We start from the raw sequence: 23496 nt of genomic DNA on the forward strand, positions 1-23496 counted from the left end.
ACCACAGTTGAACTTTTAAATACTTTATTTTGTTTAACCAAACAACAAAGAACACCACAAAAATGAACAGTACAATGTCCAGGCTCCCTGAATAAAACACTAACAGTATAGGTCACTAACTAGGTTTTTTTCCCGCTTCTTTTTGGGGGGCGCACAAGACCTGAATAGCCTTAAACATACAACCAACACCAAGATATAAGAATTCAGACAAACGCAATAAACACAAAATCCACCAAATGTGCAAAACAAATGAGGCAATGTTGGTTTTCAACATTACTAAGTGTAATAATGAAAATGACGTATCTGGATAAATCTTCAAACTTAAGTAAACCGATGAGTCATGCAAATGTTAACTTTAAAGCACTTGAAACCAAAGTCCTTTGTTGTCAGCGCAGTTTCAAGGCATTTTTAAACTTCAATCAAATTGACTCGTGAAAGCTATATGATAAAGTGAAAATGTGATTGTTGCCTAACCAATGCGCTCACCTTCACCCGATGTCAAATCAAATTAAAGAACAAAGTAAACGTGGGCATAAGAACTAAATAAGAATAGCCAAAGTGTTACTTTGTTTGTAAATAGACTGCTATCAAGGGATTGTTACCAGATATACATCATTTTTTGGTGTGTTTTTGGGGGGTTGGGGGGGGGGGTATAGGGAGCCTCTGCCTTACAAAAAAAGACCCAACTCAGTATTTTAAAAAATGAAAAATTACACATAAAATATATAAAAAATGTACAAAAGGTGATCTTAAAAGACTTTGGTTGGGTAATTACCAAACTGGTATGAGAGCGTGCCGCTCTTCCTCGTGACCCTTCCTCAGTAATGTTTACACTTTAAAAGCATTTTGAGGTTTGTGGGTTAAAGTGACTGTGATGGGAACAGAAAATAAATTAAAATTGGCCTCAGAAGCCAAGAGAATGGAGGAAAGAAAATGTGATTAAAATTGTGGCAGCCGGGTGAAGTCGGAGTGTCGTCTTATCCGTATCCTGATGTCCTGTAAGCCTTTGAGAGAAGAGGGCAGAAAACACACTTGGATTATTGTCTTCACCGGCATGTGAAAACAAAAATCTGAAGTGGTGTATTACCTGGTGGGGGGGTCGGAAACTGCGTGAACTACACCACAGTAAGCGTGGCCTGAATGTCACATTCCACACTCTAAAAAAGAACAACGCAATTTAATAAATCTCGTCTGGAGGGTGGCTTGCATATTTTCACAGTACAAAGCAGTGAGATTTGACCGCCATCTAGTGGTACAAATACACATTGCAGGAGTTTCACAACTTAACATAATAATAATAGTTCTCACTTGTATGTACTCACCTGATTGCCAGGCTGTGTTCTAAAGTCAGTTGTCACGTAGGGCACGGTGTAATGTGTCTGTCGGGGACAGAGCCAAATGTCTTGACAGGACAAACGGACAGCTGGTAGGCTAGAGCGAACAAATCAATTGTACCTGGTAGGTGTACCCATTCTGAGCATTCACTGGCATCTGTGGCACAAAACTTCCAACTCGGGCATAGGAGTACGTCTCCTAACATAAGAGTGGATGGTAAAATATACATCCTTTAACCCCAATTCGGATTAGATATTAGTTATTGTACAACATATAACAAAAAGACAATATTTGCTGATGGAGGCTTAAATTGCAAGGATCTGGAGAACTCTCGCTAAGCAATTAATTGATTTTCAAAATAGTTATGGATGAGGTTGGAAAAACTTGTGACCAGAATGTTCAGGTTAAATTTAGGGCTGCAACTATCAATTATTTCAGTAATCGATGAATCTGGCAATTATTATTTTTTGATTAATTGATGAATCTGATTTTTTTTTAAAATTGGATTTTCCATCTCTTTTTTCAAAACCAGGGCATGATTTCAAATGAGAATTTTGATTCAGTTACTTGTTTGGTCTGTTATGTGAGGAAAATAGGTCAAAATGCTGGTCATTGTTTTCCAAAGTAAAAGCAATTGTTTTATTTTGGTTCAAAACAAAGATCAGTCCACTTTCATGAAGGAAGAGAGAAATCAGAGAATATTTACTAATAAGGAGCTGAAATTCTGAGAATGTGGGCAATTTTAAATCATAAAAGCTTTCTAAACGATTCATCAATTATCAAAAAGAATTATAGATTAATTTGATAATCAATTAGTTGTTAATCTGTGCTAGAAGGAAAAAGCTTCAAGGACAGATGATCAAAAATGTACGTACAGTGTTTGCTATGACTACAGCAACGAAGGGGAAGTCAACGTAGCAAATGATTTGTTGAACATTTTCAATAATCTTTCCGAGACATCCGAGAATCTGGCAATTGATTATGGAGAACCAAAACTGCCAGAAATAAAATAAATTAATTAATTAATTAATAAATTAAAGGGAAAATAAAAACAAATATAAAATATGTATATATATATATATCCATAAATAAATAAAGTAAAATTAAATAAATAAAAAAAACAAGATAAAAAAAATAAATATATAAAAATAAATGTGGAAATAAATTCTAAATTTAATATATAAATATAATTAAATATCTAAAAAAAAAATAATAATAATAATTCTACAAAAAATTGTATATATAAATAAATGTGAAAATAAATTCTAAAATTAATATATAAATAAAATTAAATATCAATCAAGAAATAAAAACGCCCTGCTCTCACATTTATTTATTTCATGCCGCAGACACTCTGTCCGGACGAAATGTTATTCAAATGACTTGCGACGAGTTGCTCGACAACAAGTTCTGTGACAGTGGACAAGATAGTTGTCCATTGCTGGAGCTTTCCATGCAAGCAGTCGAGATTTCCTTGTTCGCCGATCCGCTCACTCAACCACCGAAAAGCAGTTTGCAACGGCTGAGTCCAACCCAGGACATGCTTAGGACCACCCCTTCATTTGAATAACAAAATGTTATTCAAATGAGGCGTCTGCAGCATTAAAAATAAATAAATGTGAGAGCAGAGCGATTTTATTTATTGATTAATATTTAATTCCATTTATATATTTATTTTTGTATTTCCACTTTTTTTATTATCTCATTTTATATTTTTGTATTTATTTTTACTTTTATTTATGGAGATATTGTTGTTTTTATTTCCATTTATATTTATTTTTTTGTATTTCATTTTTGAATTATATAATTGACATCCATTTTTATTTTCACTTGTATTCATTCCTTTGTTTTATTTTTTAATTTGGGCAGTTTTGGTCCTCCATAGTTGATGACTTGAATTATACGGGAGGGGCTATGCATAAACGTTACCTGATTGTCAGTGCGCCTGTAAACTGTGCAAGTGGGTGCTTGTCTTACTGGATAGTATTGGTTGCCATCATTAACAAAGGGTGCAGTTTGGGGCATGCATCCATTGGGTGAGCAGCAATTGCAGCAGAAATACTGAGTGGGGCTCATCCAAGGCTCAGTTCTCAACAGTCGCGGTAGTCTAGTAGTAGTACCTGGAGGCAGGAGCCATCGCGAAGCTGACAGAAGTAATATGCAACCTTCTATAATGGCACGAAGATGCTGCACTCTAAATACATACCCCTTTGCTTGATGATTGCGGGGCCTATCTTGAGTGCCTTTCCTTTCCAAAAGATATATTGCTATGGAAACAAACAAAATCTGGTTTACACAACAACACTCAAATATGTGTTTTTTTTTTTTTTTTTTTTTTTTTTTACTTCATGTGTACTTACGGTAATAATTGACTTGATGTTGACATCTTCAGTAAAGTACACAAACCCGTAGCTGGAAGAAAAAACAAAATGTTACATCAACAAATTCAAGACTAATATACAATATTGAAAGCAAGAGCTTGAACCAAGTACACGTATAACAGAAAATGCACCCCTTGCTGAGTCCTCCGCGGTATGTGATGATTTTCACTTCCTTGACTGTACCAAATACCGAAAAGAATTCCCTCATTTCGTTGGCACTAGCCTAAAAGTTGGAAGAAAATTCCAAGTTAGAAAATCCAAATTTAGTCAACCATCTTCAATGTTTCATGTACATTGACCACATTGTGGCAAGTGCATTCAACAGTTACTACTATTTGTAGTGAAGGTCACAGATCCTAACCCTGGTGTCGATCCCGCCAACAAATATGGCGTTGGGAGTCACTCTCCCCTCCGGCAGAACGTAACCGTTGGCCATCTGATAGGAAACAAAATTGCGGTTGCTGCTCCTTAAACTATGAGTGTCCTACCAAGAAAACATTGTCAGTTAACAACATATGAGAAAATGATGTAGTATAAAATGTGAAATTGTGTAGTTTATTATATTAAAATATCCCACCAGATAGTGTGATTCAATATTTGTTTCAGCAATGATTATCACTCAGTGTGGTTTAAGTACCACTAGTGGGCGCCCTCTAGTGGCATTTGCGTGAAACATCTCAAAAACACATGACGAGTGGCAGGAGGGGCTTCATTTTATGTAAAGCATTGAGTTGCTTTAAAAAAAAGAAAAGAAGAAAAAGCACTTTATAAATGAAGTTTGATTAACTGATGATGTCACAAATGTTGTTGTTTTTTAATCCAGTATTGTTCACCTCATGTTCAGTACATAACTGTAGTACAATACATTTTTAACTAGTTCAGTTGTTACAATGTGTTTGCATTTGATGTTTAACTTTGGTTTGTTTCTTAACAGGGCTTAATCTTGATTTTTTTTTTTAAGTGTAATACATTTTAATTGAATAATTTAAGTAGCCAAATGACAAGTGGCTGCCATCTTTCTTTCTTTCTTCTTAAAAAAAAACATGGGACATGGAATAAACACTTTTCTAAAATCCTTCAGCAATAAATTCACCCAAAAAAAGGATGACTACTTGGCCACATTACTCTTCTGACGAATAATATTCCATTTGAGAGCAACTGATGCCATTTGAGGCCACAGTAATTTTGAGGTATCGAATGGGAGAACCGCTCAAATTTTTGGCATTAGTGAGTCCTATGCTTTTTCAAGATTTAATATCTGATGTCTGATATAATCAAGTTACACAACTTTACTTTAATTTAAAATTGAAGGCGTATTTTTGACAAGATAAATTTTATAGGTGATATCAAGACACACACAAAAATCTCCAGAACCAATCATCCGATTTTCAAAACTCTTGGTGCATTATACTCAGGTTAGCAACAGCATTTTGACAGACTTGATATTTTTGGTAAATCTTGCCACACTCATTGTACAGGATTTTGGCTCCTATATTTGGGCATGATCCTATCGTGAGGGTCAGCATACAGAGAATGGATGGATGGAATGTTAACCTCTACCTGTAGGTCTTGTATTCAATGTTGCCAACTTGCCGTAATGGTGACATTTTGAAACGAAATTCGACATGTTCATGATTCAAAAACTAAATATAGTTCGTATTTTCCTTTTCAAAATGATACCGTTGTATCTTTCTTCATTGCGCTGCGACTATAAATCCAATGCATTATTGTTATTACTGTATCAAATAATTATATATTAGGCCATGTTTCTTGAAACAGACAGCCTGTGATATTGGTCATCAGCAATAAATGCTTTTTGATCTTTGATCATAAATATGGTGATAAAGGCAATTTTGTTTGTGCTAAGAAGTACACACGGGTGCCACTAAATGGTTTGCTAAGTTATGCCATAAACGTGAACACGTACGGAGTTTCTCAGTTACTATTTAAAGCGACTGACGTTACGTTACCTAACCATCTTGTGAAATACGTGACGACGTCGAAATTTCGCCCCATAACATAGAACGTCAGGAGGGAAATGGCGGAAAGACGTGCAGATAATAAATACTATGTACGCCCACTCCAACCACTCAAAAAAGCTTGGAAAAAAAAGGTTGATGCAAAAATCAAGAACGCAACCTAATGTTATAGCACAAGCGCGCAAGTATGTTGAGCATGTTTTATTAATGCAGCTATTTTTTTTCGCAGCTAGCTTGGCCGCTTGAACGAGGTACGCTAATTTGCACACAAAAAAACAACCACTGACTGTGATAGGGTTCAAGTAATGGAAAATCAACCTAACAATTGCATTGATATATTTACATCTGAACAAAACAGATAGGTGTATCGTGTTACTTAAAAACTTACCATTTTAAAACGATTAAAAACCCCACGTCTACGGCCTGATGGGAAAAGTAAGTAGCGCGCTTTTTTCCGTTTTTTGCCCAACTACAGTATGCTTCACTTAGGGAAAACGTACGAAAACGCCCCCTTCGCGATCATGTGACCAAGCTAACAGCCAATCAGACTTCATATGTTTAGATCTTAAAAATGCATACGACATTTAAATCCATATTGAGCCCCTTTGCAGTCTTACCAAAGTTATTATTAATGAGTAAAACTGAGATGACTAACTAACTTTATTGGTTATTTTTGGGATAAAGTTCGACGATTGAATATCTTTGCGTTTCCGATTTAAACGCTAGGTGGCAGCAGGCTACTTTTTCCAACGATAGCTTGCTTGGGATTTTTAGACTCGAGTGCACAATCAAGATTTGTTTTCTGCACAATAATATTTTTTGTCAAACGCATTATTTTAATGCAGTACATTAGCACACTTTATAACCAATACCTGTAACATACCATTAAGTCTAAACGTTGCTGCGTCTTTTGCGTGTGCGTTAAATTATAACATGCGTCTGGCTCATGTTCATTACATTTTAGCCAATGATAACGACGTTTTAAACATGTTAAGAGTTGGTGCTGCTCGTATGCTGCTGTTATTGAGCAGTCATCCTTTGTGGTGCAGGCAATGTGTTTTCCCATCTCAGTAAAGCAATTGCATCATCTCCCTCACATTATAGGCTATAAAATTATTGTAAACAAAGACAAAAGACAAAGCTACGATTACATTTAGCTGGTGATTAATTTTATTGCAGGTGCTCATAAATTCGATGTCGTTTTGTATGTGCATTAACTGCAGGGTTATTTTTGTGTGCACTTGTCTAGCATGTCATGTACACAATGCATGATGAAATGCAGCTCGATATATCGTGAGGATCAAAATGTGAGCATTGTTTTCTTTGTAAGGCAGACTCGCTGATACAACTGAATTATATCTCATTAGATTCTGCAGGTGCACTTTATCTTGTGACTGTTGTGTACAAAGTTTTAGTCAGGGAGCAAAAAAAAGGGGAGATTTTCATTTCATTTTGTCTGGCATTTACCCTTGAGGGGGGCTGCCTTGGCATCCATCCACAAGCAATGCATCATAATAATTTCCCCTGAATGTACCAGCAAAAGCGGTGGTCATGATGACGGCTGAAAAAACCCCAAGCACATTGCATGAAATTTTTTCATGCAAGCCACTCAGCAGGCCTTTGCCAATGCATTAGGACAGGATTTAGTTTTTTTGTTGATCTCATGCATTTAAAACGTTTTTTGTTTTTGTTTTTCAAATAAAATATTAAAGTGTTGTTTTAACAGCATGACAGCAATTTCCTGAAGCTTCTTTGGAATAAACAAGTGGCAGCTCAGAACTTCAGAGGAGCTGACATTTAAACATTTGCTTGAAACAAACGTTGGATTTGGAACCATTCACATCAAATTCAATTCACATCCATCAAAGTCTTTAAATCACCTAAAATATGCATTTTTGGAACGTGCGAGGAAGCTGCAGTACCAGGAGAAAATTTATAATTTTATGTAATGGAGATCCCAGATGACATAGGCAAGAGGCATAGTAATATATAAAGCATTCACACCTAATAATGAACCTGAAAAGTACCTGGAGAAAACCCACACAAGCACAGGGACACATGGTAACCACACACAGAGAGACCGTAACCCAGATTCGAACCCACAACCTCAGAACTGGGCAGTAGATGTGCGAACCTCTATTGTTATTAATATTTATAACAGTAGTAGCAGCAGCTGCAGTAATACTAGGAGGAGGCCTAGTAGTACAGCATAAGTAGGAAATCCATAATCATAATTATTGTAGTATTTTAGAAATAACCATCCAGCCATCTATTCTCTCTAATGCTTATCTGGTTCAGGGTTGTGAGATTTAAATATTAATCATTATCATCGTTATGAAATTGACATTATTACTTACATTTTAAATTTATGTATAAGCAATTTATAACTACTACTATTAGTACCGTTACAAGATGTATACTACTACTGCTGATGCCACAAGTTGACGTACGTATAGTGGTAATAGTGAAATCCATGTTTTAGAAAAATCCATCTATTTTTTTTTCTACGGTTTATCTGTTTCAGGGTCAAGGGGTTGACATTATTCTTAATAAAATGTCTATATCATTTAATATTAATAGGTTACTAGTTGTACTACTACTATAACTAATAATTATAATAATAATTGGGGAGATTAGTGGGGACGAACTGTAATCAAATAATAATAATCTAAATACGTTTTTTTTTTATTATTATCTTGTATTTTTTGTTATTTTGTTAAATTATTAGGACTTGTTTACTGAGCAGACATTTCTATCCAGCTGTGATGTGGATGTGATGCGGATTGGCAGCGCATGTCTGGGAGGTGCGTGGATTCCTGCTGTCATTCACTTGTTGACCCCCCCCCCCCCCCCTTCTGTCTTTTATTTATTTATTTATTTAAGGTTGTGCCATGCCCACTCCGCGTGCGTGAAGGAGGGAGGCGTTAAGAGAAGCAGGGTGTGAGAGAGAAAGGGAGAAGTTTCCTGAGCTCACAGTAGCCGGCTGCCTTCCTTTACCACCATGGCACGTTCCCATGCATGTGCAGCTTGTGTGCATGTCTCCTCGCAGAGGGACCTGTGAAGCCAACGTCGGAGTCGCCATGGCCGAATTGGGCCAGAGCAAGCGCGTCGGTCCACCGGTTGCTGCTTCTGTATCCGCTGTTGCCGCTGCAGCGCCAGGTGGAGCCGCGGGGAGCCCCGAGTCGCGCCGAGGAGACGAGCCGGTGTCAAACGGCGGCTGCAACCCGACAGAGCCGGCGAGGAGGCTGCATAGGGGGTCCAGCTGCGAATCCCCGACGTGGGAGGGCTTGGATTCGGCCACTAAATCGATCCCTCGACGCAGCAGTCTCATTAAGGTAGGCCAGTTTCTGCAAGGCAGCTTGTCTTGAAAAAAAAAATGAAAAAAGAAGAAGCTTTTTTAGGTTAGTAGCAAGCTACAAGTTGAAAACACAACAGCCTAATGTGAGATGAAAAGTTGTCGGGCATATTTGCATGGCACGGAAATTGACACTTTGTAAATGGACTCTAATTTTACATTTGAGAAATCACGTGGTACACTACCAAACAAAAATGCCACAAAAAGTGGACGTTAATTATTAACCTTCTGCCATCTAGAGGAAGATAATTTAATTGTTTTGCGTATCACTTGGCACAGCTTATAAACAAAGCTACTGTACATTATTTGTTGTAAATGACGTTTATTTTTATTTTTAAGTGTCATCAAGCTAAACTGGACCAATTTTTTACAGCACACATGATGCTCTCACACAACACTCGTGCACAAGTGGTTGGGAATCACAATTTTTTTCCCCTTCTAAGTTTTACCACACAATCCATTACTATCCAATACATTTCTAACTAGAATAATGGTAGGCATTGAGTGTCACAGAAAACGTCGTCGTAGCTTTCAGCAATGTGGGAAAAAAAAGCTTTCAGTGATGCTGTGCTAAGTCAGATGTTACCAAACGTTTCAATTTACTTGAAAAAATAATTAGCTCTCCAAGTTATCGCGACCAACTCATTCACTGCCATTGACGGCTATAGACGTCATAAATTCATTTGAACTATTTCTATTAGTTTAACATTTTTTTTCCCACTTTTGTTAACAAGAGTATGAAAACCTAGTTGTTGTTTTTTTGTACATTTAGAACAGATCTAAAATTGTGTGGGTTAATCGCGAGTTAACTACTAAAGTCATGCGGTTAAAATTTAATCGCCGGACACCCCTAATTTTTAATAATTGTTTCTTTTTAAAAAAAAATCTAAAAGAATTGTAATTATTTGTTTCCAATTTTTTTAATAATCTTTTTATTTTTTAAATATCATTAAAAATTAGGGGCGTCAGGCGATTACCATTTTTAATCGTAATTAATCGCATGTCTTCTTTAGTTACGTCACAATTAACCACAAATTTTATATCTGTTCTAATACAATAAAAAAACATCTAGGTTTTCATACTCTTGTTAACAAAAGTGGGAAACATTTTAAACTAATAGAAATAGTTCAAATGAATTTTTGACGTCTATAGCGTCAATGGCAGTGAATTAGTTCAAATCCAGTAAATGAAAATTGTACCTAAATGTTCAAAATAATTGAAGAGAAACAGTTCTCAAAGATTACAAAGTTACATACAACTGAACTGTACTGTGATTCTTTCGCATAGCATTAGCGTCACATCTCAGTGGGACTTAAACTCATGGGTTTAGCTAAAGCTCAGTCAAAAATTAGCATTACGGTCTTCATCACTGCCGAATACGTTAAACTCAAGGTCACGTAGGGTGAAACTCGCGAGGTCACGTAGGTGTACCTAATGTTGTGGCCGGTGAGCATCTACTTCCGTTTTTCTTGTTCCTCTTCACGTTATTTGACCACGCCAGCTGGAGAGGAAGTAGGGGATGATGTCATATGTATATTGTGCGTAAGGCGTACGCTAAAAGGCGCTATGCGTTTTATTACTTTGGAATTGGCATGTTATGTTCTGGCCGCAAGATAACACCAGGCGATGCCACTCGGCGCTCGACTGACGAGAGAGGAGGCGAAGAAACGGAACCACCTGCTGCAGTGCGAAGTCATCACTCTGCCTCGTGGCGTGGCTATTACAGACTTCCAAACTCCTTTTCTGTTTATCTCAGATTTCACTTCTCTGATGTGCAAATGTTCTTTAAGAAGTTGTGTGGTGGTTTGGACCGAAGCAACATTTGAACCCCGCCGCTGGTTATAGCGCATCTAATCGATAAGTCTTCTCCCCTGACGTTGTCCTCGCCTACTTTTGGTTCTGTATTGATCGCTCTTTTGCTGTTGGTCTCCAAAGCGACCGCCTCTTAAGACATCATTATTGACTTCACCAACGGTAATGTTTATTTTCAGCAGCGTGACATGTTTGTTTTGGATTTAAATGATTCATTAGACCACGTGTCATAAAAAAAGAAGAAGAAGTTTTTCCAGTTCTGGAAAGTACAGTAAATAACTTGAATTTTGAAGATGTCAAACCAAAATTTTTCTTGCGGCCCCACTAGTCTAAACTTTTCTGATTAATATTGCAATAAGCAACAAAATGCACCTCTTTTTATCCATCTCATGGGGCGGCCATTTTGTAACTTGCTGTCGACTGAAAATGACATCACAGTAACTCAGCTCAGCTTGTGAAAGTCACATGACCAAACTCTGAAAATAAGTGGGCCGTGATTGGTTGTTACCTGAGCAACTGTGATGTTTCAGTTGATAGCAAGTGACAAAATGGCCGCCCCCTGAGGTTGAAAAAAACTGGTGGATTTTGCTACTTAATTCATATTCCACAAACGCAATAGCATGTTTGGACTAGTGGGGGAGCATAGAACATATTGTAAAGATCATTTTTGACTTTACCTCCCTTTTTAAATAATAAAAAATGAAAGCGTTATATTGTTTTCGTTTTATATTTTTATATTTTAGAAAAGGCTAATTGACTAAATGCTAGACTACTAGAGCAAAATGTTAACTGTTGCAAATCTTTCACCAAGGTAGAAAAAACCATAACCAACTTATATACATCTATGTCCAAATTTTGTCTTGAGTCTTTTCTTTTCGGTACTATGTTGATAATTGATTACACAATTGTTAGCAATCGCCCGTTGAAGCAAAACTGACGCACGATTGTTAGCAATCGCCCGTTGAAGCAAAACTGAGCGCACATTTGGGCAAAACAAGCAAAAGTGCTGTTGATTTAGTCTTCAACAGTTTGTATTCCAAAGAAATCCAACAATTCAGTTCAACACAACATTAGCATGGAAATGCCACTTCATAAAAACAACAACATTCTTTTATGTATTAATCGTTTCCCTTATCATCGATCCAGGAAATAACACATCCCTTTTTTTGTAAACAAAAATGTATTTAGCAGGCTATAACTGCATCAGGCGGTTTCGTCTTGCTCATTTATCATAAAATGGATGTGATTGAAGGTATGTTCCTTTAGGCGGGGAACAGCAGATTTCAAAGGGCATAATTCTGGTCTCAGCCAGAAGTAATTTAGCGTTCAGCGTCACCACGGCAACCAGTAAAGACCTGCCGCGGAATCCAGCTGATTGTGGCATTCTTGTCAGTGGAACTTCTATTGTGGCCTCACGTTATTGTTGTAACGCATTGTTTCATCATCTCGGTGATGTCATCAATCTAGCCTGCGTTTTAAACATGATATGCTCAAACAGCAAAACACAAAGACTTAACAATATTTTTACTCTCTCATAAAAATGCGGTTCTTAGTGGAGGTCTGCAGCCTCACTTCTTGTTTCATGTGTGTGAGTCGCAACACGGCAGGAAACTGGACAGTTGGCCAATTTCCTCACATAGTTCATGTTGCAACGTCGCTGTTAAGTCATCCGCATTCAGGGATGACAATTCACTGTCACTGTGGACCTCTTTTCCACTTGGCACTCACACACACAAGCGCCATAAAACCACCAGTGAAATGTTTGCTCACAACTCAAGACATAGAAAAAAAAAAAAATCGGCACAGTTGTAACTTGAAATACCTGAATGGCAACAACCGCTAGCAAATATAACTGTCGAAAATATTTACAGTACATATACATAGATGCCTTTTTAACTCATTCACTGCCATTGACGGCTATAGACGTCAAAAATTCATTTGAACTATTTCTATTAGTTTAACTTTTGTTAACAAGAGTATGAAAACCTAGAAATTGTTTTGTACATTTAGAACAGATTTAGAATTAGTGATTAATCGTGAGTTAACTATTGAAGTCATGCGATTAATTACAATAAAAAAATTAAATATCGCCTGACGCCCCTAATTTTTAACTCTTTGACCGCCATAAACGTTATAAAACGTTTAGTATAAACCTACGGAAGGGCGCCGAGGACGTTAAAAGACGTTCACTATGTTATTTTTTATTTTTTTTGGAAACGGGTGGATGAAAGCCTTGGGCAGCTGTGCTGAAAGTATCAGGCAGATCTAGTTAGTATAATGACTCGTTTTGGCCCCTAGATGGCAGCGATGACTCTCTTTGCACAAGGTTGGGTGGCCCGCCCACCGTGGGCGTCAGTAGAAGATGTGAGGCGGAGCTAGAGTGTTGAGGAGACATGGCTGATCATGCAACAATGGCTGATCAAGCAACCGGTTGCAAGCAGCTCACGCTTGAGCATTTTTTTCAAAGACGGAAAGCATCGATCAATACTAAAAAGCGCATTGATGTCGACGATGATGATGACTCCGAGCTTGATGCCAAAGTTGGAAGCCTTGACGCGACCGTTATGATCACGTAGTAAGCCTCACCGGCTAGCGCGGCTAGCGCTGCTAACGCCGGAAAACACGCAGCACAACCGACCGGGTACTTCTGTACAAGCGGAGATTCGATCAGGCGAAGGAGAGTTGTCGAAAAGCATCGACCAATGCACATTGATGATGATGATGATGGTGGTGAATCCCGAGGTTGACGCCACAGTTGGACGCTGCCTTTATTCTCACGTCATAAAGCTTCACCGGCTAGCGCTGCTAACGCCGTAGCTGCACAAGCGGACATTTTGTCGGACAATGAAGAGTACCCCGAGTCCAATGCATATTCATCGGAGGAGCGGGTACAGTCTGATCACGGAGAAGACACTGGTTCTGGACTACGATGCCACCATGAATGGAGTGGATAAGATGGATCAGAACATCTCTTACCACCCGGTATAGCAACTGAAGGACATGAGGAAGCCAGACGTAACACCACCGTAACGTAACCGTAACATGATCCTGATATTAGACTTTATGGCAACGCACACTGCAGTATATACTTGCTATTCCCCGGAAAAAACGGCCTGCAAGAAAGTGGAGCTTCTGCACGCGAAGAGGCAATCGCAGTGAAACTGTTGTGCAAATCATGTTGCGTCTCCTTGCACGCAGGGGAGTGTTTCACAAAAAGAAAAACTGTCGTTGAAACATCCACATAATTGTAAATAGCACCACAGTTGCACACATTTGTAAATAGTTTGCCAAATTGTTGTCAAATTGTTACACTGTTGAATGTAAATAAACTTATTTTGCTATCAAAAAACACTTTTTCATTCTTGGTGGTAGTGTTTTATAGAAGTAAAGCACTATTTAGGTGTTTGTGGCATCATTCATGGACAAAAAGAAGTGTAAAATTCACTAGAGTGCATGAAATAATATCGTTTCACTAAAAGCTTGATTTCTCCGTATTTTGGTCCAAAACAAGCGAAATCGGGTGAAACTAACCATTTTCTATTGTTAATTACTAAAGAACGGAATAAGGTAGAAACAAACTTTTTTTTTCTGATGAAAGATGAAAGTTCAATCTTTCATTTGGTAGTATGTCCAAATGTATGTCCATAGTCCAAACAGAACATTTTCTGTGGACCTTGAAAGATCAGTCAAAATGCTTAAATCGGCTGGCACTGACTGCATCCCTTTTCTGAAAACGTCTGGCAGTCAAAGAGTTAATAATCTTTTCACACACAAAAAAAAAAAACTTATAGGATTTCATACTCTTGTGAACAAAAGTGGGGAAAAAAAAGTTAAACTAATAGAAATACTTAAAAAGATTTTTTGATAGGGGCTCAATGGCAGTGAATGAGTTAGTACATCAACACCGGCGGCGCCATGTTGGATGTGGCAAAGTGAAGTGATTTGTGAAGATGCGTCGTTAACTTCCATTATGATTGTATTACGTCGTTCTAACTCAGTTTTTGAATATTCCTTGGCCTTGCTGATTTTATGGATAATACGATGGCCACATCCAATATGGCGGCTGCGCTGACATCGCTTCAAATGAGCCAACTGCAGAAATATATATTTTAAATTTTTGAAATTAGAAGAAAATCAGATTTGTGGCTCCTGTGATTTATTTTTATTTTTACAAGTCTGTTTCAAATGGCTTTTTATTTGCTAACCACAATGCAATACCGTATGTACCTCCTCATCACTTGCCGTACTGCGATTGCGCCAGGGATAGTCCAAGCGATCACTGCGGAATTTTTAGAGCATAGGTGTCAAACTCCGATCCTGGAGGGCAGAAGTCCTGCAGGTTTTGGATGTTTCCCTTCTCCAACACAGCTGATATATGATCAGCTCAAAACCAGGAGCGGATTACAACCCTGATCACTACCTGACTTCTGACGTTAGATGCCAGCGCATTTAACATCACCTTCCCACGGGGTTATTATTATCCCTTCAAAGAGCCGAAACGCGGCGATGAAGATGTCTGTATGCTTCACATGAAGTGATTTGCTTGCACGAACGTGCTCACGTTTAGAATCCAAAGAGGTGGACGGGTGAGGAGAGATGCAGTGTAGCAGCAAAAGTCGTGGGGTGATCGATGAACTAATCAATCAGAGGTTGGAATAGGATCTGTACTAACCACCTTGAATTTTAATTCGGCTTCCTAACAAGATTTTTTTTTCTTTCAACATTGTGTAAACCACTTTGGGGAAAGTAAGGTTTGCTTTGATGATTTTGGTGTAGAAGCAAGTAAATCCGCTCAAAATCCATAGCTACCAAGCGAGCGGGTTAGGAAAACAAACCAGCATTTTTTAGAGTGCATTATGCCAAAATGCTTTGCAAATTGTTTCCTTTTCCTACGTTTCAAACGGTGTTTAATCCTCATATGAAACTCAAGCAGTTCTTTGCACTCTACACCTTGATCACTTCTAGTAAGTGGTGTCATTTGTCTTTTTCTTTTGTGGTTTTGATCACTTTCGGTAAACAATAATATATCGGCGTGCGTCTGTTAACTGACACGTTTCTCATCAGTCAGCTCAGTTACTGTGAGAGCGCTCACCACATTTTCTGTCGGGTATTATTTGCGCGCGCAGAACCACCACAAGTACTTCCCGACCTCTACGTACTTCGACAGTCGTGACACACTTCACCAGAAAGTGGTGCAACGGCCGCTTATCCTTCCAATCAACTGATTGACTGTTCAATTGCACGAGTGCTGCAAAGCCCCACTTAATCTCAGACCGTTCACCGTTTTGTCTTTTTGTTTTTTTAACGTCGTCATTTACAGCGCTGCATCAAAGAATTGCTGGTGTTTGAGAAATGGAACAATGAAAATGGCCTTTTAAGAATGATTCATGTTTGTAATATTATGATATCACTATCTGTACGTTTGCATTATACTGCCCCAAGTGGCCAAAACGCGCACACCAGAAGTAGCAGAACAATGTCCATTAATGTAAAAACAAAAATGTTTCATTCTCTACATTTTATAGAGTTATGACATTACTATTATTGGGCGGCGATAGTTAGCATTTTGGACATAAAAATAAATAAATCTGACAGCCGATAAGAGGTTTGTTTTTCTCAACAGCATGGAACTATGTATTTACTTTTATTTATTTATTTTTTTTTAAGTTTAACATTCGAGTTATTTTTTATGTTTAAAACTAGGGTATAAAAACTAAGAATCATGTCATAAAAAGCGTAGACATTTTGCAAGTTCAGTAAGTGTATAAAGAAATTTCAGCAAAATTAAGAGGTTTTTTTATTTTATTGACACCAATATTTTCCATTTTACTGAGAACTGAGTATGAGTACTAATAATCGGTATCGGTTCTGGAAAAATAAAACAAAATATTGGTCTATCTGTAGTTTTTTGAGGATATGTTCCAGTTTACCTTTGACCTGAATTAGGACTACAGAAAATTGATTGAGAGTATTTTGTATGAAAACTAATTAGCAGAAAGCTAACACCTTGGAACAATATACAATTTAAATTGCTTTTAAGAAATCTTCATTTTTATTTGTTGCACATTAGTTTGGAGCTTGCAACTAGTGTAGTGTAGCTTTATATACGTTTCTTAACTCATTCACTGCCATTGACGGCTATAAACGCCAAAAATTCATTTGAACTATTTCTATTATGTAAACTTTTTTTTTTTTTAATAATCTTTTCTTTTTTAAAAAGAAAAGATTATAAAAAATTAGGGGCGTCAGGCGATTCAAATTTGTAATTGTAATCAATCGCATGACTTCAATAGTTAACTCACAATTAATCACAAATTTTATATATGTTCTAAATGTACAATAATTTTCTTCTAGGTTTTCATACTCTTGTTAACAAGTGAGAAAAAAAAAGTTAAACTAATAGAAATGGTTCAAAATGAATTTTTGACCTCTATAGCCGTCAATGGCAGTGAATGAGTTAATACTCTCTGGAAGATATTAATTGGCAAATATGAAAATTGTTATGCTTTTCAAAATGAGAGAGATCCTGGGAATAGATTTAATCTTTCTAATGTCTATTACAATCAAATTGCATTTTATCTGCTCCGAGTTCAATCTTAAAGGCCTTCTAAGTATTACTATTATATTGCGAGCAGGGACAAAATGTTCCCTGTGGGCAAATGTTTCGGTATCCCGAATGGCCGCGTTCTACTGGTTGTTGACAACATCGTGCAAACTCGTTTAAAACATTTCCCGGACAATTTACATTCCAACTGACATTTTGACAAGTGAAATTAATAACGCAAGCGTCAGTGTAAGCCTACAGATTAATATGACGTGCGATGTGTCATGCAATAATGCCTGTCGGCTGGCTAATGAGCGCTCAGGTTCGTGCAGGGGCATAACAAACAGTAAGCAATGATGTCATCGTCTAACAGACAGTTTTCTATTGCTGATTTTTCCTTCCGTTTTTGTTTTTTCCTGCGTTGTCTGGTGTGTGACTGGTCACTAAACGTAATCCCTTCAAGTCATGCCCATTTCTCTTTCACTCCATCCCCACGCTGACTGTGTGTCCATGTGCCACACTCAACCATTCTGGCATGGGAAGTAATCTCATTGCAATGACAATCACCCATCGGTATTTACAGCAATCTCGGATTGGAAATCAGGAAATGAAAAAAATAGCCGTTCATAAGCAGTCACGATTGATTCAATTGAAAAATTAAATAGACTCGAAATGTACTCTGTCACTATTACATACTGTGTACTGAAAACTTAAAACAAAAGCTGATTTAGCGCTATATAAATTCCATTATCTTATCATAATGACGTTGAATCCGTATTGGATTGAGCAGTTTTGCTGTGTCATGATAAATTCAATTTCTAGTTTCATGGTTATCATCACACTGTTACTACTTTACCACTGCTGGCATCTCTCTGAGGTGACGGACCAAAAAAATAAAATAAAAATAAAAGTCAAATCCCTTCCTGCTCACTGAGATGAAATCTCACAAGATTTTCTTTTCATTCAACTTTGGAAATGTCCCTTTTAAGTAGAGCGATAGTAGTGTACTATATTTACATGTAACTGAGTATATTGTTATTTGCATCACGTTTCATTTGACAGTATTTAGGTTGCGTTTATTAGTCACAATCAAGAGGAAGCGTTGGGGCACATGACTTTACTAAGGACCCTGCAAACATTTTTTATGAATCATTGATAATTTTTTTATAGGGTACATTGGGCATGTACTTGAAAAATGATTGTTTTTCCAAGGCTACTGCATGCAAATGAATATTCATCCAAAATATGTCAGACTTATTTTTCCACATTCATACTGTGCCCCCCCCCCCCCCCCCCTTTCCCTCCGTCTAAGAAATTAAGGGCCCTGAAAGGTGACCCGCCAGGCTTCCCCTTCCACCTGTTGGTAACTGTTGTTTCCATGTTTCCTGCACATGCTGTGACTGCGGGAATTGTCATTTGAATATTTTGACATAATATGCATAAAACAGTGGGAAAAATTGGATTATGATGGAAGGGGGACCTTTAAAAGTTGAAGTAAAATTCAGTACCGCCGTTATGACTTTCTTTTCTTTCTTTCTCACTTTCCTTCTTTCTGCGTTGTCACATCGCTCACAGCTTGTCAATGTTCCCACCACTTCCTGTTCTCGAAGCGCAAGCTGCAATTTTTTAACGTCAGCCTTTTGTGAGAATCGGACCATTGAGACCATGTTATTGCTGAACATAATCAAAGTGGATCAGGCATGTGGCGTGAACCCTCTGATCCATTCAAAAAATCTCTTTTGTTCCTATATGTCAAAGAGATCATTTGCATTTCAGTCAGTATCTACTTGTAGGTGAATTTGCCCCCTTATTACTTTGGGAGCATAATTAATTTGTGGTCGTACACGACGGCCTGTACATGTGCGATAATTGGATCTTTGCGGATAAAAGGCTCACGAGGAGGAAAAGTGTACTCTCTGGGCCTCAATGGGAGTTTTTGTCAATTGGCTGACTGTTAATCAGGCGTGTTTCAATGTGTGTTATTTGTCTTAACAGATCATGCAAAACCAGTGCTGATGAATTCACACAGCGTCCATTATGCATAATGTCCACACAGAACACACAAACAAAAAGATGGATTGATTGATGCTATCATCAATCTCCTTTGCTTGCCACTGTATGTGAGGGAGAGGAAGTGTGTATAATAGAGGCCGAGCCATTGTTGGGTTGTTTTCCTAACCCAGGTGGTAGCTGTAGATTTTGAGGAGATTGGGTTACTTTTACCCAAGGTTAGGTTAACTCATTCACTGCCATTGACGGCTATAGACGTCAAAAATTCACTTTAAACTATTTCTATTAGTTTAAAATGTTTTTCCACTTCTTTTTTTTTTTTAAATCTTTTTTCAAAAAAAGAAAATATTCAAAATTAGGTCATCAGGCGATTAAAAGTTTTAATAACTTCACTAGTTAACTCACGATTAATCACAAATTTGATATCTACTCTAAATGTACAATACAAACCTTTTTCTAAGTTTTCATACTCTTGTTAACAAAAGTGGGGAAAATGTTAAACTAATAGAAATAGTTAAAATGAATTTTTGACGTCTAAAGCCGTCAATGGCAGTTAACGAGTTAATGATCCTGACCCAGTAGATTGGGTTGATGTTTGGATTTTGTTGTGTACTGAAGTTAAGTAGACCACTACTATACTGATTCTTGATAGCTTTAACTCATCAGTATGGGTAGTTTTTACCCCTAGTTAGGTTAAAAATCTTGACCCAAATAGGCTGTGTCAAATCCTCAACCCAATGAACTGGGTATGAATAACCCAGCAGTGATTTGGTTCCTTTTGGACCTTTTAAAACTGCTGGGTCATAAACAACCCAATTTGGGTCAAAAATTGGGTAGACACACTACCTTGGGTCAATTTGACCCAACATTCTCAGTTTTGTATAGAACCATTTTTTTTGTACAAAACAATCCATTTTTGGGGGGTTAAAACAACCCAAGGTTGTTTTAAATTGTTAGTGGGCCAGTCCTATTTTTGACCCAGTATTTTAAGGTGTAAACATTTCACACTATTTGAGTTACTTTTAATCCAGCAATTTTAAGAGTGATTCCTCAATTTGTGGCGCACGGTTCGGTCCATTTTCGGAATGTCTTATTTTTCATCGTCATTTTACCGCGTCCACAAGCTGCACTTAGATTAGTTACAACTGTGAGTGTGTGAACGCACGAAACTGAATAGACTGTGGTCCTTAAGGTCTTATTGTCCCGTCCCGAGTGTGTACTGAGGAACATTTTTAATTCACATTCGGCGCTTTTAGTAAAATAGGTTCTTTGAAGTTGTGGAACAGCGTTTTTTAAATATTATATGATATGCACAATTAAGTAACTCCCTGACGAGTCGTGTTAAAATGTTCATCGCAAACAGGAAGTAGCAAATAAAATAAAGTACTATTTATCTCCAAAGAAGCCCCCCTTAGTGCAAGTATCACAGCCCAAAGGCATGAAGCGTATTTTTAGATGGCCGCCTCCCTGTGTCATCACAAAATAGCTATAAGGGGGAAGGAAAGCAATCACCATTCAGAGCACTTCTGTGTCCTTAATGAGGCGATTCCTGGAGGATTTGTGATGGTTAGACGGCGTGCTTCCTTTCGCTCGACAGGAAAACCTTCCATTTTCTGTGAATTATGTTCCCTTTCTTTCACATGCTCATTCATGCGCCGCACATGAATGAGTTCTCTTCTTCTCCTACACAAAAATGGAATTAAACAGGACTACCGCAAAAGATGACAGAGCATTTGTTTGTTGTCCACCGGCCATGAATAACTTGATTCATTTAGTTATGTGCTGCGTGGCTCCGCCGGGCCAAGTATTGTGTACATGCTGAAGAGGTTAGCATTTACCATTTTCTTTGCAAAGCAACACGCTCGATTCATAAATTGTGCTCACCCGAGTTGGCCGGGCTAGAAATGAGAACTAAAATGACAAATAACTCAAAGGAATCGTAAGTGAGGCTATATGTATATAAAAGTGGGCGTTTGCATCTTTACTTAATTTACCTTTTGATTGAATTAACAATAATTGCATTCTATAGATTAGCTCCATTAGAAATGTTTTATTTGATTTCATGGGGCCACTAATACGTCGTTAATTGAATGAAGTCATCCACCGAATGTCATGTTGAAGGTGTAGAATTAGAACGCCGCAACCTGCTGTTTCCGTCTGGGCACGCATGATTAATGGTGTAATGTTGAAGAGTAAGGGCAAGCAAAGGCTTTAAAAGCATGGTATCAAAACAACAGATGGGGTTGTGTGTAGGCTAAATAATCTGCATTTATGTATGATTATATAAAATTATTTTAATCCTCCACGACCTCCCGCAAAAGTGTTTTGTCATGCTTATGCAAAAGAATACACTCAGAGGGATCATTTGTCTTTATGTCAATCCCCCTCAACCTATTTTCTTCCCATGAATACGCATCTTTCTGCTCTTTACCTCCATCGTGCTCTCATTCCGTATGTTTCCCTCGTCATCAGGATGGCTCCCGGGCGGGTCGAGATAGGAAGAAGACCGTGTCCTTTAGCAGCAGCCTATCAGAAAAGAAGATCAGTAGTGCGGCCGACTGTATCCACTCAATGGTGGGTTGGCTGCTATGTCGCTTTCTTGCATGCTGAAATGTATTACATACTTTACATGAAATATTGACCTCTCGAAAAACTGTTGGGTCAAACATAACCCAAATTGGGTCAAAAAGGGGCCGACCAAAGGAACTTAAATTAGTTTTTGGGCTATTCACTCGACCTACAAATAAACATAAAAGCTTGTGTTTTGTGGGCTATTCATTCGACCCAACTTTACGGCTTAAATAAATAACCCAAAAAGTTGGATCGGTCCATTTCTGACCCAATTTCAATTGTTTGACAACAGTTCTTAAGAGTCAAAAATAACCCAACATGGCTCAAAAGGGACCGGCCCAAGTTTCGGAGTTATTCATTCAAGACAAAACAAAAATTGGTCAAATCAATAACCCAAAGAACAACCCAAAATGTTTGGTTTGTATAAAACAACCCACTTTTTGGGGGGGGGGGGGGGGTATTCATTTTGACCCAACTTTTGGGATCCAAAACGTTTTGGGTCAACATTCAAGTTATTCATTTAAATCAAAATGAATTAAATGACTAACCAAAAAAGTTGAGTCGGTCCCGTTTTGACCCATATTGGGCTATTTTCGATCCAACTGTTTTAGAGTGCATAATGTGTGCATTTATTTATTTATCGTGGCTGTTAAAAATATGCGACTTACTTGTCTTTTGTCCAGGTGGAGGGAAGCGATTTGAAGAAGGTGCGTCCCAACTCTCGCGTGTACCAGCGTTACTACCTTCTTGACGCAGGCCTGCAAGCTCTGTGCTGGGAGCCCTCGAAAAAGGATTCAGATAAAGCCAGGATTGTGCTCTCCTCTATCCGAGAGGTCAGTCAAAATGCTATATCAGGTCTCGCTGGTATCGCCTCTCCCAATGACTTCATTGATTCTTTTCGACCAACTCATTGGAAATGTTTACAACCCCGAACCACACGAATGGCTGCAGTTGATTTGTTTTTATTGTTTGACGTGAGCGCATCTCTCGTGGCCTCTTCTTTTAGGTGCGGACGGGTCGTAACACGGAAATATTCCGCACCAGTGGCCTCTATGAGCAGATATCGGAGGACTCCGCGTTCTCTATCATCTATGGAGAGCTGTACGAGAGCTTGGACCTTGTGGCCCACTCAGCAGAAGTGGCTAATATTTGGGTGACGGGCCTAAGGTAAAACTAATTGCGTGGTATATATGTCAGGCCAAATTGCAGTGTTTGTAATCAGATGAAACCACCTCTATCTTAAAAACATAACGTTTTTTTCACTCAAGTAAATTTTGCAAGGAGAGTTTTGAGAACATTTGCTGCTCAAGGGTTGAGGAACGAACCTACAACCTACAGGTTGGGAGACAGCCCACTCTACGACCTGAGTCATGCCATTCCTGCTGTGTTTTAGTATATTGATGGAGTCAGGCGGAATCCTTGTACCTCCAAGAGACCAGTTTTTGGTCTCATTTTGGAATCACCAGCAATACAGTATAGTGGCAAACAGCAAGAGTGGCATGGCTCAGG

General features: G+C 38.1%; 2 protein-coding genes across 8 annotated transcripts in view; one reads left to right on the plus strand and one right to left on the minus strand.

The window, feature by feature from the left end:
* Positions 1-23496, plus strand: part of LOC147157851 (inactive phospholipase C-like protein 2) — a 44373-nt gene that overhangs the window by 11797 nt on the left and 9080 nt on the right. The window contains exons 3-6 of the mRNA XM_086062892.1: positions 8579-9030; positions 21889-21990; positions 22671-22820; positions 22994-23154. Of these exons, the coding sequence (XP_085919018.1) occupies positions 8710-9030; positions 21889-21990; positions 22671-22820; positions 22994-23154 (734 nt within the window). The 5' untranslated portion in view covers positions 8579-8709. The remainder of the gene's footprint in view (positions 1-8578; positions 9031-21888; positions 21991-22670; positions 22821-22993; positions 23155-23496) is intronic.
* Positions 8-6203, minus strand: dazl (deleted in azoospermia-like). 7 transcript variants are annotated; one of them, XM_086063389.1, is made up of 11 exons: positions 6084-6151; positions 4294-4450; positions 4078-4200; positions 3848-3939; positions 3696-3747; positions 3542-3602; positions 3265-3479; positions 1456-1533; positions 1323-1379; positions 1088-1157; positions 8-1004 (listed from the first exon to the last, which is right to left on the minus strand). In XM_086063389.1, exons 3-10 carry the CDS (start codon positions 4150-4152, stop codon positions 1116-1118), a joined length of 672 nt encoding a protein of 223 aa, XP_085919515.1. In that variant the 5' UTR covers positions 4153-4200; positions 4294-4450; positions 6084-6151; the 3' UTR covers positions 8-1004; positions 1088-1115. The 7 variants fall into 7 exon arrangements, with proteins under 7 accessions (XP_085919515.1, XP_085919514.1, XP_085919517.1 ...); XM_086063388.1 differs by lacking the exon at positions 4294-4450 and having other exon boundaries at positions 4078-4152; positions 6084-6203; XM_086063391.1 differs by lacking the exon at positions 4294-4450 and having other exon boundaries at positions 3313-3455; positions 6084-6186.

Source organism: Leptonotus elevatus, chromosome 19 (assembly GCF_054856555.1).
Source record: "Leptonotus elevatus isolate MCC_2025b chromosome 19, RoL_Lele_1.0, whole genome shotgun sequence".
NCBI lineage: Eukaryota > Metazoa > Chordata > Actinopteri > Syngnathiformes > Syngnathidae > Leptonotus > Leptonotus elevatus.

Excerpts from the sequence above, each read along its gene's own strand:
- dazl (XM_086063385.1), bottom strand. Across the intron at positions 3,603-3,695 it reads ACATCAAGTCAATTATTACC|CAATATATCTTTTGGAAAGG; the intron begins GTAAGTACACAT and ends TTGTTTCCATAG. Across the intron at positions 1,380-1,455 it reads AGAATGGGTACACCTACCAG|ACACATTACACCGTGCCCTA; the intron begins GTACAATTGATT and ends TGTCCCCGACAG.